Here is a 17464-nt window from a genome sequence, read left to right as displayed (position 1 = left end):
AGAGAGCATGAAGTATGATTCTGGACTGTTACAAAACCTATCAATGAAGAGCATACAACTTGATTGTGGTTATAGACAATAAGAACAGAGTCAAAGAAGATCAAAGAGATCAACAATCAAAGATAGACATAAATATAAGAACGTACATATGCATGTCGTTGTATGTCGTTGTTCTATGGTCTGGTGATCGACCGAACCCTTGCCACATGTGGCTTAACCCAAACATGTGAATCTCCACCCTTTGTTTCTTTTGTTTCCCCTTCCTATTCATCGAACCTCGACCTATTATCTATCGCCTTTTACTTCGTATTGAATCAGAAGAGACATCGAAGAGACATCGAAGAGACATCGTGTATTGGCCCTTTGTAGTAGAGTCGATATCTGCAAGATGGAATACAAGCTCCCCTCCACTCAGGAGGACCCGCCATTAGGGGACAATGGCGTCAAGAACAACAATATTGATGAGGCGCATTGTGAAATGATCGATTCTCTGAATCGCCTGACTCTAGCGGCGGCGACTCCATTGCCTTCATCACCTCGTCTTTCTCCTGTTCCATCCTATCTTCCTCCCTCTAAATCTGTGCACACTCCACCTGTACCTGCTATTCCTCTACAGCCCAACCAACCCGCTCAAGTTGTCTCTTTACAACCAAGTCAACCTGTGCAATCTGTCTCACAAACAGCCGGTTCCGTTTCTGTTCGAGACGAACGACGCAAGTCAATTGCACCACTACAAAAGCGCAAGTCCGCTGCATCTCTTCGTTCGGTCTCGCAACCACTCAAGTCTTCATCTCCAACCCCTGATCTATCACGTCGCACGTCGTTCACCTCTGCGGGGTCGCCAACCACCGCAACGTCACCCGCAATGCACCCTGCACGCCTTGTCTTCAGCCCAGCTCCAGAAGCTCCAGTCCCGACTGCTTCGTCTGTCGCGGCTGAGCACTTCTCAAAAGAGCTTGAATTACATCGATCTGGTGGTGTCAACACTAAAACTGCGGTTATTGTTCATGACGACTGCTACGGCCATCGCTACTCTCAGCTTGAAGCGCCAAAACGAACTCTCGAGAGAATTGTCGAAAGACCAGAGCGCATCCGCGCCTGCGCAGTAGGCATATCTGCAGCCTACGTCCGCCTCGGCTCTCGGTATGCGGAAGAGCTTGCGCCAAACCCAAGTTTGAGCTTGAGCGAGATGAACGTTCCTTTCCAAATTGTCAAGTCTGATCGCAAGGTGCATTTGTCTGATAGTACTGTTACGGATGTCCATGGGACCCGGTGGATGTCAGAATTGAAATGGATGGGTGACCGTGCAGAGACACGCCTCATCATGGATGGAAATGAACTTGCCAGGCAACGGACAAAAGAAGACGACGGGCTTGGGACAACTGGCCCCGCCCTGAATAATAACGATCTCTACTTATGCTCAGAGTCTGTGAATGCCTTCCAAGGAGCCCTGGGGGGCGTCTGCGAAGGAGTGGATCTTGTTTTCAAGCCTGGTCCGATCCAGCGAGCATTCGTCTGCATTCGACCTCCCGGTCACCATTGTTCAGCTGACCACCCTTCCGGCTTTTGCTGGATCAACAACGTCCATGTCGGAATCTCTCACGCAGCAACAAACCACGGTCTGACCCACGCTGCGATCCTTGACTTCGATCTTCACCATGGTGATGGGTCTCAGGACATCACATTCGACCACAACTCCAAATTACTCAACAAAGCACAGAAGGCCGACTTAGCCAAAACTGATGCCACGAAATTCAAGGAATATGAAGACGCTCCTCCATACACCAAAGCAGCCATTGGCTACTACAGCTTGCATGATGTGAACTCTTTCCCTTGTGAGAATGGCGAGCGCGAGAAAGTCATGGGTGCCAGCCTCTGTCTCGAAGCACACAACCAGTCCATCTGGAACGTTCATCTTGAAAAGTGGACTGATCTGGATGGGTTCTGGAAATTATACCAGACGAAATACAACGCATTGCTCGCCAAAGCCCGCTCATTCCTACGCGAACGTACAATCGAACTCAATCAGGAACGACAAGAGAACCCGAATTCCCCGATGCCCAAAGCGGCAATCTTTATCTCCGCCGGATTTGATGCCAGCGAGTGGGAAGGCAACGGCATGCAACGTCACAGCGTGAATGTTCCGACTGAATTCTACGCCAAGTTCACCGCGGATGTCATCCGCATGTCGCAAGAGGAAGACCTCGGTGTAGATGGGCGTGTCATCAGCGTCCTCGAGGGCGGCTACAGTGACCGCGCATTGTCCTCCGGTGTGCTCAGTCATCTGTCAGGTCTGAGTGAAAACTCATTCAAAAGTGAGTGGTGGTCTCAGAATAGTCTGAGAGAATTGGATGCCATCATGGCTCCAACGCCCAGCAAAGGGCGCAAGAAGAGTACTGCCACCTACCTGACAGCAACCAAGTCCTTTGCGGCAAAGGCCGTCGCCCCGGGCAAAGACCGGAGGTCTACCGGGGACCTCCAAGCCAACATCGCCGTCGCCCCTTTGCCAGAAGTGAGCTGGGCGGTAGCCACGGGGGAGCTCTCAAAGCTCATCATCCCCAATGACCGCCAGACCCTGAGCTGCCGCCCGGCGGAGCTGAACCGCCAGCGGCGAGAGCAGAGCGCCCAGGACGGGGGTCTTGACCTCATAATCCCCGTCGAGAAGGGGCGCCAGCTGCGCTCGCGGAAGCCCAAGGAGTCGGCCCCCGTGCCAACCACCCCCCGCCCAGCCACCCCACGACGCCAGGCCCGAAAGGGGCCGAAAACCCCCAAAACCACCACTGCCGCCACGACCGTCCCTGCGGCCTCCCGCGAAGCCTCACCGTCCGTGGATGCCTCCCGTCGGAAGAGCACCAGTCTGACGCGTGCGGGAACTCCGCACCGGGGTGTCAGCCCCCTGAACCTCCCCCCAGTCCCGCAGATTCCAAATTCCGTGGGGGGAGTCAGGAGCGGCCCCCGGATAATTCTCAACATGCCGGCGCGGGAGCCCGGTCGTGGCCGCAAGTTGTCCGGCGGTGCGGTTGACCACCACCGCCGTGACCGAAGCTCAAAGTCCCCCAAGAAGGGGAAGAAGAAGCGTGGGAGTAACTCTGGCGGAAGCAGCCGAGCTTCCGCCGGCAGTTCTCCCCTGACCGCGGCCAAGGATGCCACGATGGAGGATGTCTAAGGTGGCAGGCATGATCTTTTCTTCCATTTTTATATATATATATTTTGATACCCTTCTGACTTTAGTAGAATTTATTGTTCGATTTCTCTAAACTTCTGTGGTCATATGTGTAGACTTTGTAGACTGTGGCACGGCAGTAGATGACGATTTTGAGATGCCCAGCTATCTCTTCATCTCTTCGTTGGGTCCTGGGCTGATTGTTTAATACAATTGACTTATTTTTTTATTTTGCGGTTTGCGTAACCAATGTAGAGTGCAATGGCATTGACCAGTCAGGGAACAAGCTAGGAGTGCGATATGATTTGAAGGGAACGAGGGGGCGAGGGAGGGGGGGGTTTATACTGACTGGTGGGGACATTGCGCCTTCCAAAAAGATGATTTCTGTTGCCTCATTAATGTGCCGTTCCAAGGATACAAAGTTGTACAAGGAATTATGGAAGGAACGACAACCAAAGGGACCGAGAGTCTGTGTTCCTGGATACCAACATGGTTGTCGTCTATGGATCTATGGATAGGGCTTAGGCTTGATAGGATGGTGGTTGTGAATTTGTTGAACATTGAGCATACACAGACAGCTCCTCCTACGTACATAAATACCTTTCCATGATTTTATGCATTATGATAAATCATGATACTAGGTAACCTTGGAAGTATATCATCTCAATTGAGGACACATCTGATATCACTTCATATCTCCTTATTGCGAATGGAGTATACAGCTTACTTTCTTTCACGTCGAATGCCGAAAAGATGTCGAATCTTCCATCAAATGGGCCTGTGGTTTAGGGGTATAATACCCGCTTCGCACTACCTCAGTGACTTGCGGGGGGTCCCGGGTTCAATTCCCGGCGGGTCCATTAATTTTTGTTTTTGTTTTTTTTGGTCTCCTTTCTTACAAGTACTCTGAATGTCTTTTACTTGCTTTTTCTTTTCTCCCTTTTTTCTTTTAACTTCCTCGTTGTGTCTAATATTTTCTACAGTGCACGTGGTTGGTATTCATGCTATTAGGTATAGTATAACATGTTTTTCATTCCTTTGTGGTGCGATTCCTGCTTTGCCGCAAATCACATCGAAATATATATATACAACAGTTGTATTGCACCTATGTATCCTCTAGAACCCCAGCCGCGGCCACTGGTTTAACCCGATGGATTTCAAATCCACCCTCATCCCTATCCTCGCCCTTCTGGGGCCACAAAATTTGTCGCGTTAAAATGGCCCGAACCATCATATAGCATACAAAAAAGTACATCAACAACAATGGTAGTATCGCCCCACATGCTACAATTTCAATAGGCTTGCAGGAAAATGCCTTGCCAATAGCAAAAGTAGCAGTGATCAAGGCAGTATTAGGGAAGACAAATGAGAACCAGGTCATTGAGAAGACCATGCGTCCATGTCCAATCGCCGACCAATGGGCAGCGCTTGCAATAATGAAGAAAAATATGGCTAGCCTGAAGGAGAGTTAGCCGAGTAGACAGAGATAAGTAAGGAACTGAACATTACCCCCAGAGCCATAGACATGCAAAATTAACAACAATCCTCAACACATCGCCAGCCAGCGCCCCATTACCCATAAAGTCGGCCGGAAACGACCTCTTCGCCCCGGCCGCCATAGTTACAAGCCCGGCAACCGTAAACCCGCTCGGCCCCACGGAGACAAACATACCAGGACGGAGATTTTCCCTCGGCAGCTTCTGCGTCATCAGCCGATATATGAAGGCCGAGTACACCATCAACGAAACCAAGAAGCCGACTCCCTGGATAGTCGTACCGCCAATGATAACCGGCAGAGACTGCGACGGTTCTAGCTTTTCACCGAGGATCCCAGCGTGCGGGCCAATGATGAGCATCGGATAAGCAGGGAAAATCCAGATAGGAGTCATCTGCGCGATGGTGAATGTCTGCGTCGACCAAAGAAGGAGGTATATGCCCGCTGTGAACAATACGGCGAGAGTGGCATCGATCCAGAATAGAATACAGACTGCGTGCATCAACCACGGACCTGTGTTCTCGGGCCCGTATTGCGATATGTTGATTAGGATCGTGCCGAATGATACTATCGATGCGGGCACGAAGAGTGACTCCGTTGGGTGCATGAAGGACGCCTTGAACGTATACGGATAATGATAGAACCGAACAAGAAGAAGAGTCCAGATGATGAGATACAAAGCGACATTGACCAGGAAGACAACGACGCCAATCGTATCCAAGCCCTTGAACCGAAACGGGACTGGTCCTTGTTAGCCATATCCAACCGAACAGCATGAAATCGACCATGCAGACCTTGATACAAGACATTAGCCAACCCGCCCGTAGCCATAGTCAGCGTAAAATAAGCCCAAGTAACATGGCGAATGCGCTTCTTCCAGCTCAGCTCACCAGAAACCGTGCGCTTGAGCCCAAACAGGCCCAGCCCGTTATACTCTCTACACGGATCGGCTTCCCTGTCCGGCTTCGTCTTCGCGGTAACCTGCGACGAGGCTCGCTGTAGTGCAGCCTCTAAAGCAGACGAATGAGCCTCGCGAACTCCACCACCGGGGCTTTCCTCAATGGTTCCCAGGATTGAGAGCGCCCGCTCGGCATCTTCTATCGTTGGTGTTCGGTACCCATCTTCACCGGGAATTCGCATGTGTCGGGGTAGATCGGATTCGGTAGCCATCACTCTTTACTGCAATTTGATTCAACAAGTGCACACACGGCTGAATACAGCGTTGGTATTTTGAACTTCCCCGCTCTCGTTCGGGGGTCCTATCGTGCTGCTTGAGGATGATAGCATGGACGGCAGGTGGTAACGCAACAAAGCTAAGATGCTAGCATAGGGAAAAATTATGTATGACTCTGGGTTTCTGCTGAAGCCCTTTAATTAGTAGCGATCGAAGAGCTCCGTAGAAAAGAATAAACGGGGTGTTCGGGTCGACGTGGATTAATGTGGGGACCAATGGCAAGAATCTACCAGTGGCAATGGGCGAACAGACGATTGATATTCCATTACTCCCGTACATACAACGTTGTGAATAGGGGATGGTTTCGGTGCATCGATGGCATCAGTGCCCATTAAATCCAAATCCCATTAGCCCTCGAATCCCACACACTGATTCTCCCGCATAGACTGGACGGCGTCACTCGTGGAGTTCACCTCGGGAATCGGCACTCGATCGGCACTCGTCCGGCACCACTGGACGGTTTCTAAGTCCTGGAGGTTACTTTAGACTACTAATCCACAGGAACTAGTCATGCTTGAACGATGTTTTTGTTTTCGAACAGTATAGACGGGACCGTCAGACCGTCAGATACGTCAAATGTTCTCGGAAATATGTTCGAGGTGTAAAGTGACAAGCTTTATTCTAGGTGGAGCAGTCTACTCCGACCTATTTTCCGATTTGTTATACCATCCCGTTCTGGAGATCATTTTGGTCTTTCATTTATCCAAGCCACTATTTATACCATAAAGACAAAACAGGCAATAGGGCTTAGGGCTGAGTGCTATGCCCGTGAAGCAGGGCGAGCCGAGGCATCTGCTGGATCTCCACTCGCCTACCAGATATACGTGCCGTAGTCAGCTGTTCTACTACATCGTATAACTATCTTCTAGATTTAAAAGGTCGTTTCGGTATTCCACCTCAAACATGTCGGGAGCGACAGACACTCGCAGATCGGTGCTCATCACGGGGTAAGCGACTTTGGACAGATACCAACAACAGCTTCTGATATATACCGTAGATGTTCCCCAGGTGGAATCGGCAACTCCCTGGCGCGCGAGTTCAACCGAAATGGACTGCGCGTGCTGGCCACTGCCCGCGATGCAGCGACTATCTCTGATCTCGCAGAGCTCGGTATTGAGATCTTGAGCCTTACAGTTGATGATCCGGAGAACGTAAAATCATGTTTTGCGGATGTCGAAAAGAGACTCGGAGACAATGGTCTTGATTATCTCGTTAATAACGCGTGAGTATCCTTTGTCGTTTTATCTATGGACGGTACCGTACATCTTGCTAATGTCTTACAGTGGACGGAGTATGTAACTTCACTCTCGCGGCTTCCGGCATCGATAATTTGAAACAGCGGTACTGACTGATGCAGATTATACCGTTCCCGCGATGGAAGTAGAGCTCGCCGAGGTTCGCCAGACATTCGAGACCAACCTTTTCGCGGTCATTACTATGTGCCAGACTTTCCTGCCCTTGCTTATCAAGGCGAAGGGTACTATTGTGCAGATTGGATCGGTCGCTGGGGTATGTTTGAGATATATCCATCTTTGCAGATCTTATCTTACTGACAATAACTAGATAATCCCATATGTATTCGGCTCTGTCTACAACGCCTCTAAAGCAGCGCTGCATTCGTTCAGTGACACGCTTCGCGTGGAGCTGGCACCATTCGGGTTCGTTAGACACGGCCCCCTCAACCCAAGATCGTTATGTTGTGTATTCTAACTAGGATGGACAGTGTCCATGTCACGACCATCGTTACTGGCGGTGTTCAATCGCGCATTGCGCGTACTGACCGCGCTCTGCAGCCGGGTTCGTTGTATTCTCCTATCGAGTCTGAGTATCTTACCCGTGTGAAGCATAGCCAGCACAACGCTATGCCGAATGACGCCTACGCTCGCAGTGTTGTTTCTCAAGTGTTGTATGGCTCAGCCCCGTGGCGCTGGTTGTGTCCGTGGGCTCGTGGTCGTAAGGCCTGGATCTGGGAGGGTCGTGCTAGCTGGTTGATTTGGATGCTGTCGGGTGGGTGGGCTTGGTCGGGACTGTTTGGTCGGATCATGACTAAAATGTTTAAACTATGGAAGATCAAAAATGCCTCGCGCAAATAAAGGGGGCGATCTTTGTGGGTTTGAAGGGTAAGTTTAGTCGATATAATGTAATCTAGTTGACAGGAACAAAAGCTGAACATTCTGAAGGAGATGTATAAATATAAAAAGAACGTCAAAAGCCTTCATATCCAAAGAGAAATACCGACTTTCATAGCCATGTTCCGTTATATTCGCGTTGTCTCCGAACTCATGCTGAGTCAGTTTGGGAACGATCGCTGGTTGGCTACGGCACCCGATTTTACCGCAATGCAAGGTCTCCCCGAAGACTTGCTGAAAAAGAAAGCTGTTCTCCCGGTCCCTTACCAACTATCTAAACGGGCTTTATACCTCCGCCCTTCTACAAATTCCCCCTCTCCTCTCTCATCCTAATTCATCATGTTCAAGCTTGCTCGCGGTAGACCCGTTGCGGCGGCTTTCAAGGCTGCGACAGTGAGTTATATCTGAATTCGATCGGGCCGCGTTTAATGTGAGCTGACTTTGACTATGAACAATAGCAACCCTCCATCCAGAGCAGACTCGCTTTGCAGAAGCGAAACCTTTCAATCCACGAGTACCTTTCCGCAAGGCTCCTCAAGTCGGTACGTGTACCCGCGTTTCACCCTTCGGTCGCCCGAAGAAAAAAAGAAGGAACTCGGGATCGCTGATCAACAATCTAGTACGGTGTCGGTGTCCCCCAGGGTGATGTCGCCAAAACCGCCGAAGAGGCTGAGACTATTGCCAAGTCCATTGGTGAGAATAACCTACTGATTCCCCCCCGTGAACGCGCTCGCTGAACATTACATCCCCAGGTGGTGATGATCTTGTTATCAAGGCCCAGGTTCTCGCCGGTGGCCGTGGTAAGGGTCAATTCGACAATGGTCTCAAGGGTGGTGTCCGTGTGATCTACTCGTGAGTTGTACAAATCCGAGAACAGGTCGGGAACAATGGAGCTGATAGATATCTTTGCAGTCCCACTGAGGCCAAGATGTTCGCTGGCCAGATGATCGGTCACAAGCTCGTTACCAAGCAGACTGGCGCTGCCGGCCGTATCTGTAACTCGGTCTACATTTGCGAGCGCAAGTTCGCCCGCCGTGAATTCTACCTCGCTGTCCTCCTTGACCGTACCACCCGTGGCCCCGTCATTGTTTCATCCTCCCAGGGTGGTATGGATATCGAGGCTGTCGCCAAGGAGAGCCCCGACGCCATCATGACCACCCCCATTGACATCCACGTCGGTGTGACTGACGAGATCGCCCGCACCATCGCTACCGATCTTGGTTTCTCTGAGCAGTGCATCGAGGAGGCCAAGTCCACCATCCAGAACCTCTACAAGTGCTTCATGGAGCGCGATGCTACCCAGCTCGAGATCAACCCCCTGTCTGAGACCTCCGATCACCAGGTTCTGGCCATGGATGCCAAGCTTGGATTCGACGACAACGCCGAGTTCCGCCAGAAGGAGGCTTTCTCGTGGCGCGATGTTACCCAGGAGGATGCTGATGAGGTCAAGGCCGCTGAGTAGGTTGCCTTGTTGGAAAAGCAAACCCTAGACAGCATTGACTGACTTTTATCGTTTTCTAGGCACGGCCTCAACTTCATTAAGCTCGATGGTGACATCGGCTGCCTTGGTAAGGTTCCTGTTGATACTTCAAAAGATCGCCATACTAATTCTCGCGTTCAGTCAACGGTGCCGGTCTCGCCATGGCCACCATGGATATCATCAAGCTTAACGGCGGTAGCCCCGCTAACTTCCTCGATGTCGGCGGTGGTGCCACCCCCGCTGCTATCAAGAGTGCCTTCGAGCTGATCACCAGCGACCCCAAGGTGTCCGCCGTCTTCGTTAACATCTTCGGTGGTATCGTCCGCTGTGACGCCATTGCCCAGGGTTTGATCAACGTTGTGCAGGAGATGAACTTGCGCACCCCCATCATCGCCCGTCTGCAGGGTACCAACATGGAGCAGGCCCACAAGCTGGTATGATTACAAGTCCCCGTTTCCCCATTGCTAGGTATGATGTAAACTAACCGAATCTATTAATTTCTAGATCAACGAGTCCGGCCTTAAGATCTTCTCCATCGAGGACCTCCAGAACGCCGCTGAGAAGTCTGTCCAGTTCTCCAAGGTTGTCAAGATGGCCCGCGACATCGATGTCGGTGTTGAGTTCACCCTCGGCATCTAAAGGGACGTTTACCCCTTTGGTTATAATGATAGAGAGGGTAGGGAGCAATTTCATTTGCCTTTTTCCTGGGGCTAGCGAACCGAACCGAACCGCCGCAGTGACATCTTAGAGAGATCTTTGTAATGCTTTTGCGCCTGTTCCTGTGTCATTTATTTTCTTTTTGTCACTGTATTCTTGAGTGTTTCTATGACCTAGATCAGTTCCTAATCGGGATGTGTGAGAGATGATATATTGATCTCTCGTTTAGTGTGAAGTGTTCATAAAGATTCGTATATGTATGGTAGATGGCTGCTTGGACCGAGTGGAAGTGGCTATGATTCGGCCGTATATTATTTGCTGTATATGTATTCTTTGAATGTAAGCAGTAAACGACTTACCAACTGAAAGCGGAAGCTGATCAATGCATCGGAATCCCTATAATATGTCCATGGAAAAAACCGAGAAAAGACAACAAGAAGTTAGGATGTTTGTATAAGCCGCGCTTACTATGAGCCTACCACCTTACTTAAACCCCACCCCATTCATTCCTAGGAGTCTGGAAGAAACCCCGTCAAAATTCCACCCATCATTTGACAATGTTTCTGTGAAAGCTTTTTCATTTATCCCAGTCTTCCATTCGTCTCGAACCGAATATGGACTCACCCATGCAACCCATTCTCGCGGGCTTTATGGCTCTCCGTGACAGCTCAAGCCGGCGAGCAGTGTACGTCTCACGTCCAAAGTTCAGAGTCGGACCTGAAGGCTAATACAAATAGGCTCAACGACATCCTTGATAAGCTAAGTCCCCATGAGATACGAGAGGTGAAAAGCCGATTAGAACCGATCACATTCCAGTGTGATTTGCTAGATAAACTGCCTATTGAACTGGTGGCTATGCTAGCAAAGTACTTGGACCTAGTTGATCTTGTTCTTCTTCGGAGAGTATGTCAGCGTCTGTTTGGTTACTTGTGACGTCTATTGACATTATTACATTACATAGGTCTCCAAACGATGGCGTGAATTGCTTTCTTCAACCATCGTCCTCATCACCGCAATCGGATATCACATGGGGAAAAGCGTTATTAAGCCCGATTATTGTACCTCTGCTGATTTTGATACGCTGATTAAAAAACGAATTCAAGCGGAACGAGGAGTCCCTGCTGTTGTGGCTACGATCCCTAATAACTTGTCCCCCGATTTTGAGGGCGGGTTGAACAGAGATGGGATAAGCTGTTTCAATGGAGTATGCGCATGGATTGAAGAATCCAGAGATCGAACTACTATCTTCATGGTGCACCTACCAACCGGCCAAAACCGAACCCTCACAACAGCGAATCGAGAGGAGTTCACTCATGTTCAGGTCTCCGACACCTTGCTATCAGCAATTTCTGTTCGGGGGTATGTAACCAGGAGAGGAATCTCACTTTATTGGATGCACTTCTGACTGGAGACTATAGGTATTGTCATGTCTGGAACATGCCCAAAGAACAGTACAAGTCCTTTCGCATTCCTTCATTACAGTTTGTTCATTGCGTATCCATCGGATCCAAGATCATGCTGAGCTACGCGGATTCCGTCGTTCATTTCTGCTTTGAATCTGGAATCGCCCGTTCCATCAAAATCGGGCCGTTCATTCTTTTATTGTCAGTACATGCAGAAGAAGACGGATTCTCCGTCGTTTGTGCCCGCAGAAAAAATGGCGACAATATTCAACCATGGCAGAATGGTTACTTGCATTGGGAAGAGCATCACTTGCAGACCCAGAAATTCTCTGTTCATGATACTAGGTTTGTCTGCATCTGGGAGCAATATCACGAGCTTCCTTTCAGGCATGACGAATATTGGGGGTTCCAGTGCAAACAAGAAAAAGCCACACGCCCATACAGAGTGTGCCCCGGTCAAAGCTCTACTTTGCTGGAATATTGTACGGATGGGGATAGGGCTTCTATCAGTCGTTATCGTACGGATGATCCTTATCCACGATATGACTTTGAACATGGTTCATTTTCTCTTTCACTCGAGGCAGATGATCTGATTACTGTGTACTTCCGCCCCGAGGAGCTGGACTTCAGGTATCCCCACGCCAATCTAGACTATTCTGCCCGGGGCCCGGGGTTGATTTATTGTTTTGAGGACCACCCATTCTCAACAAAAATGAAATTGCGCATTGGCCGTGAATCCCCAGAGGTCTCGTATGGCCCCGGCACTAGAGCGTGTCGATTCGAATCCTTACGCACGGTACGTTTTCCAGATAACCGGTCATGCACCTCGGTTTTGGGGGATGGAGACTTCGTTCTCTTCCCTTCAGGTGACAAGATTTGGATCTGGTGTTTTGATGAGGCATGGCTCCCATCTGGTATCCCTAGCATGAGGATTGGAACTTGGTGATTTGGGGTAAAAAGTGGGAATCCGTTGAAGAAATGACTGTATCAACTAGTCAGCTATGTAACCCCTGTCGAACCCACCTTGACACTAGCGGATGACTGCAGTTAATACAAGCTCTTTGTCAAGCAATACTGTATGGATAAATACGTGATGCCCCGACAAGGCTTAGGCTACATATATGTAAGGTCATATATGTATGCGAAGTACTAAAGAAAAGGAACTTGAATCAAAGAAAGACTATTTCATACAAATTTCGGACTCTCTTTTGTCTGACTCAGAGCTATTGATTTCTACCTAGATAGGTTAACGTCATGTTATGATCGTTATAGTTAATCAGGGGTTAATCTAAGATATAATAATAGTACTTAGGTAGTGTACTCCGTACTATGGAGTACGGAGGTAGAACTTATCTAGGTATGTCTAGCCAGTCTACTCTAACTGGATTATAATTACCGAATCTAAGAGCCAATGACTCCTTATATTTGATATATGCCTAGGTAGTGTGTTATTATCCATACTCCGTATTATGTTGATACATTAAATCGGCAGAATCCAAGCCAATAGGGCTATAAGAGAATATGGAGTAGAAATTAGACAATTAAAGTAGCCCCCTTTTTCCCCCAAAATAATATCATTGATATCCAATTGGTCTCTTCTTTACCTTTCATCCCTGTATAACTCCGTATAACTTCATATTTCTGCAGATCTGACTGTCAACGCATTTCCGCCCCCTTCCCCGCAGAGCCCTTTTTCTCAACCTTCCAGACACTTCGAGACTTCCTTATTTTTCCTTCTCTCTATTTTTACCTTATCACCTTTTCCCCTTGAAAATAATACAATTTTTGCGCGATGACAGAGTTGATTATTGGTTGATCTCCCACGTTCTTTCGGCAGCATAAACGGTCCATCGCGTCCGAATTCCACCCCTCACGATCCCGTCGCATCCACCTTCGATTTTGATATATACCCATACCACTCCGACATGAGTCGTCTCGCCGACCCTCCTTCTACTAGGATTTCATTTGCCGGGGTACCAGACGCCCCGGGCAGGACACGAAACATTCCTGTACTTTCGTCGTCTGGCCAGCACCAGATGGATATCACCCCTCCGCCCACGGGCGCGCATGGCACTGACGACCGAATGACCGGAATCACCAATGGCGCTGAAGGGAACAATCCTTTGAATGCTTCAAACCCGGCTGTCGGTGCTGCGGCCGCAGCTCAGCAGCCAAAAGTCGTCCAGACTGCTTTCATTCACAAGCTCTACAAGTATGTTTTTTTGGGTCGTCGTCTTTCTATCTCCATCGGCTTACATTTTTGGAAAACAGTATGCTAGAAGACCCCAGCATCCAGCATCTCATCTCTTGGTCCGGTACAAACGATAGCTTCGTCATGTCGCCAACGTCGGAATTCTCCAAAGTCCTAGCGTGGGTGCTATCCTCTTTGCCAATGAACTCGTCCCTGACCCTCGCAGATCGTACTTCAAACATACCAATATCTCCTCCTTCGTTCGACAGCTGAATATGTATGGGTTTCACAAAGGTGGGTGTTTCGCATGCTAGCTCTGATTTTGGTGATTTCTGACCATTCTTGATTCTGCTAGTGAGCGACGTCTTCCACACCGGGTCCCCAGATTCTGCACTTTGGGAATTTAAACATGGAAATGGGAACTTCAAAAGAGGCGATCTAGCTGGTCTACGAGAGATCAAGCGTCGTGCTTCGAGGCACGCTCTGATCCACCGCGATTCATTTCCTGGCCACAAGGCTCCTGCTTCGCAACCTGGAACACCCGCTGAACCCGTACACGATGCGACCGAAAGTAGAATGGGACACATGGAGTCAAACATACTTGAACTGTTGAATCGTGTGGCTCGGGCGGAAGAAGGCAATATGACATTGAACTCGAGGTGTCATGCTCTGGCCGAAAGCCTGACAAAGTGCTACCAAGTACGTCCGCCGTCCTATGTCAGTGCGGGGTGTATAGACGCTAACCTGATCTTAGTGGACGCATTCTATCTCGCGTTTTATTCAAGCTGTTGTGCCCGATAGGGAAAGCCCTCTACATCGCGATGGTATTTCAATATTGCCGCCTCCCTCACAATGACACGCACTGACAACTCCCCAGTCTCGAGCATGCAAAGAGAAGTTGAGAAACATATCGAAATAATGCGCGCCATCGAAACTCCTCACGAGACTCTCATGCCTCCACGGCAACAGTACTTCGGCAACATGACTGAGGCCGGTCCACCTTTGTCACCGCGCCAAATGCCCCAGGACGATGCCCGTCGACAGTCCATGATGGACCATACACCCAGACCCAACAACATGATCCGGCCGCCCGTCCCTCCCCATCTCTCAGTATCCCCTCGCCGCTACGGCTCGATTGGCGGCGCCAATTCTACAGCATATGCTCGCCCACAACCCCCCGTTGCGCCGCCCCCACAGCAACCGATGCCCCATCCTCTCTCTGTATCAACATCCCCAGGGCCTAGCTTGGCCCGTCGTCACACGTCTGCGGATATCCGACAGCATGGCTGGTCCCCTTCGGCTGGCTCCCCCTACCCCCCTGGCAACCCCTCAAACGGCCCTTGGCCTTCATCACCAGGGCACCGAACCCCGGTCTCTAGCGACCAGCAAGTCCGTGATGTCCTCGCCCAATATGAAATGGGTGCTCCCCGCCGCCTTCAAGAACAATCCCGCCATCCCACTCCACCCACTGCCGAACCTTCACCGTCCATGCTTGGTGTCGACAACGGCTGGACACTCGGCTCAAGATTCCCACATGGCTCTTCGTTGCCTGCGACCCGTCGCTCGAGCATGGCCAGCAATGTGCATTCATTGCTCAATCCTGCCGATACTGCCGAAAGGCCCGACGAGGACCAGCAGGCGATGGCAGACGACCGTAAGCGGAAGCGGTTGGAATAAATCCTGAATATTGGAAAAATCCCAGCATATATCTTCCACTAATGGTGGCACCACATTCTCCTTCCATAAAGTCCCTATACCACCGACGAGCCATATCACTCCCCTCTTCTTCTCCTACTCCTTTGACCTGCATATGTACCATTGACCAGAGCAAAGGGCACTCATCTCCAGGCATATGAAGAATGTCCGCAGCTCCGATCTCAGTTTCTAATTGCACCTGTAGATGTCCGTTTCACCCATTTCTTCTCCTTCACCTCTCATCTTTTCTCTACTTTTGGATATTTAATTCTGGCCAAAGTACGCTACTATCGGCGTCTCGGCCGCGGCTCTCCGGGTCCCATACTTCGTTCGCACACAGCATATCATATATATATACCCTTGGGTTGGGCGGAGCAAAAAAAAAAAAAAAAATTGAATCTCGTGGCACCTAGAGCAAGAGACTGGAATTGAATTGTATTTTATATTTGCAGTTTGATTATATCAATTGGAATGATGTTTTTTTCTCTGCAGACAGTTTGATCTTGGTATCTTGTTGGAGTGGCACGGGGCGCAGTATGGCATCAGCTGAGTTGCCATTGGAGTATGTATTCTGTCTTCCTTGGACGTGTCTATCCAAGGGGCACTGCGCTGTAATCTTTGCTGCTGGCAAAGTGAAGACCCCGGCAGGCAATCCGCCCTGGCCGGTATGAGTTCACATCTGAATCAACGACCTGACCGGGCGCATCCACAGCGACCAATATCAAAGCCTAATCCATCCAGAAGAACCCAGATCCAGTGAACGCTCGCGCAACGCTCGTGTGCGTGAGAACATAGAATCGAACCTACCAACCGCAAATCTTCACCTCTTCTTCCTCTTCTTCGCACGCTCAGCCAAAAGCTCATCAAGATAACTCGTCGCCTTCTTCCTGCCCTTCGAGCGCGCAGGAGCCGGCGCACCCTCACCCTCGCCTTCGTCACCACCTTTATCTCCGGCCTCAGCAGCCGCAGCCGCAGCCGCAGGATGCACACCACGACCCGCCCCAGCTCCACCCTTCCTCTTATTCTTCTGCCTAGCAAGCATAGCTGAGCGACCATCCTCTTCATCGTACTCGTCCTCGACCTCAGCTTTCGCCACACTAGCCGATGCAGACGCAGCCGTGGCCGTAGAAGCAGCAGCCGCCGCCTTTTGCTCGGCCGCGGCCTTCATAACGCGATCGTAGTTCTTGCCGAGGAGTTGTTTGCGCAGCTTATCATTTGAGTCCAGCTCTGTGCGGTTCCAGCTTCCGTCTGCTGCTTTCTGGGGGAGGGGCGCTCCGACGCCGAGACTGTGATTTGGGGAGTGTGGTTAGTTGGTGCGTTTGTAGGGTATGTTCGGGGAATTGAGGATAGTGGTAAAAGATATGATCGGACTGTAGGTGGAAGACAGGAGCAGCACTCACGTCTCTGGCACTGCGGTAAAAATTTCATCTTCTTCTCGCTGGAGCTCTTCGTCGGTCTTAGGGTTTGCTAGCTCTTCTGTTGTTTGTTGTGGTAGCCATGAGGCTACGAGCCGTTGGCTGCGGGATAGAGCAACGTTGGCCCGGTTGAGGATTACGTCGGACTCGCTTTTAGAGAGCGCCATGTTCGTTTCTCTGTGCTCAATGAGTTATCGGCGGATTCGAGTCGGTCTTTGCGGTTGGGATCTGCGGTGTCTTTTTTTGCCCATATGGTGGAGGCGGTGAGTATGTATCTATAAATTGGCCTGCAGATGTATGTGCCTACACATGTATTGTTGGGCAAGTTAACTTACCGAGAGACGTTCGGGTGTTAAAGCAATATAGATTAACACAGATGCATTTCCAGTCAGAGAAGCTCATGTTATGTATAAGTTCGGATGAACTATGGATGTTGTCCAAGGTGAGGGCAGGGCCGATATGAGTGCTAAATAAGCAGGATATTACCTAGGTAGCGCGGGCCGGAGATACATCATGAGAATATATGACAAGAACTAGCTTAGTCCTTGACAAATACTCGAGAGCATCAAATCTTACCTAAAACATAACCTGCAACGTTAATT

At 49.9% G+C, this 17464-nt stretch overlaps 7 protein-coding genes across 7 annotated transcripts; 5 read left to right on the top strand and 2 right to left on the bottom strand.

Annotated features, from left to right (window-relative positions):
• Nucleotides 1-388: 388 nt before the first annotated feature.
• On the top strand, nucleotides 389-3166 carry N7525_003502 (histone deacetylase hosB; the record flags this gene model as incomplete). Its single annotated transcript, XM_061212726.1, has 1 exon — nucleotides 389-3166. One exon carries the CDS (start codon nucleotides 389-391, stop codon nucleotides 3164-3166), a length of 2778 nt encoding a protein of 925 aa, XP_061069747.1.
• A 1102-nt stretch (nucleotides 3167-4268) lies between these two features.
• On the bottom strand, nucleotides 4269-5828 carry N7525_003501 (tellurite-resistance/dicarboxylate transporter family protein; the record flags this gene model as incomplete). Its single annotated transcript, XM_002559050.1, has 3 exons — nucleotides 4269-4620; nucleotides 4673-5399; nucleotides 5453-5828. The coding sequence occupies 3 exons, from the start codon at nucleotides 5826-5828 to the stop codon at nucleotides 4269-4271; spliced, it is 1455 nt and encodes a 484-aa protein (XP_002559096.1).
• A 967-nt stretch (nucleotides 5829-6795) lies between these two features.
• On the top strand, nucleotides 6796-7985 carry N7525_003500 (SDR family oxidoreductase; the record flags this gene model as incomplete). Its single annotated transcript, XM_002559051.1, has 6 exons — nucleotides 6796-6839; nucleotides 6890-7114; nucleotides 7176-7183; nucleotides 7250-7401; nucleotides 7456-7550; nucleotides 7616-7985. The coding sequence occupies 6 exons, from the start codon at nucleotides 6796-6798 to the stop codon at nucleotides 7983-7985; spliced, it is 894 nt and encodes a 297-aa protein (XP_002559097.1).
• Nucleotides 7986-8360: 375 nt separating this feature from the next.
• Nucleotides 8361-10140, top strand: N7525_003499 (succinate--CoA ligase (GDP-forming) subunit beta; the record flags this gene model as incomplete). The annotated part of the gene is made up of 8 exons (XM_002559052.1): nucleotides 8361-8414; nucleotides 8480-8563; nucleotides 8642-8714; nucleotides 8774-8873; nucleotides 8934-9479; nucleotides 9543-9589; nucleotides 9643-9935; nucleotides 10006-10140. The coding sequence occupies 8 exons, from the start codon at nucleotides 8361-8363 to the stop codon at nucleotides 10138-10140; spliced, it is 1332 nt and encodes a 443-aa protein (XP_002559098.1).
• A 632-nt stretch (nucleotides 10141-10772) lies between these two features.
• On the top strand, nucleotides 10773-12507 carry N7525_003498 (F-box domain protein; the record flags this gene model as incomplete). Its single annotated transcript, XM_002559053.2, has 4 exons — nucleotides 10773-10843; nucleotides 10896-11061; nucleotides 11120-11517; nucleotides 11577-12507. 4 exons carry the CDS (start codon nucleotides 10773-10775, stop codon nucleotides 12505-12507), a joined length of 1566 nt encoding a protein of 521 aa, XP_002559099.2.
• Nucleotides 12508-13486: 979 nt separating this feature from the next.
• On the top strand, nucleotides 13487-15429 carry N7525_003497 (heat shock factor family protein; the record flags this gene model as incomplete). Its single annotated transcript, XM_002559054.1, has 6 exons — nucleotides 13487-13773; nucleotides 13833-13931; nucleotides 13979-14046; nucleotides 14108-14451; nucleotides 14507-14576; nucleotides 14630-15429. 6 exons carry the CDS (start codon nucleotides 13487-13489, stop codon nucleotides 15427-15429), a joined length of 1668 nt encoding a protein of 555 aa, XP_002559100.1.
• Nucleotides 15430-16267: 838 nt separating this feature from the next.
• On the bottom strand, nucleotides 16268-17029 carry N7525_003496 (DUF3245 domain-containing protein; the record flags this gene model as incomplete). Its single annotated transcript, XM_002559055.1, has 2 exons — nucleotides 16268-16733; nucleotides 16848-17029. The coding sequence occupies 2 exons, from the start codon at nucleotides 17027-17029 to the stop codon at nucleotides 16268-16270; spliced, it is 648 nt and encodes a 215-aa protein (XP_002559101.1).
• Between the last annotated feature and the right edge of the window lie 435 nt (nucleotides 17030-17464).

The sequence above is a fragment of the Penicillium rubens genome (assembly GCF_028828025.1).
Source record: "Penicillium rubens strain IBT 27055 chromosome Unknown utg000002l_segment0_segment0, whole genome shotgun sequence".
Classification (NCBI taxonomy): Eukaryota; Fungi; Ascomycota; class Eurotiomycetes; order Eurotiales; family Aspergillaceae; genus Penicillium; species Penicillium rubens.
This window is presented reverse-complemented; position numbering and strand designations above follow the sequence as displayed.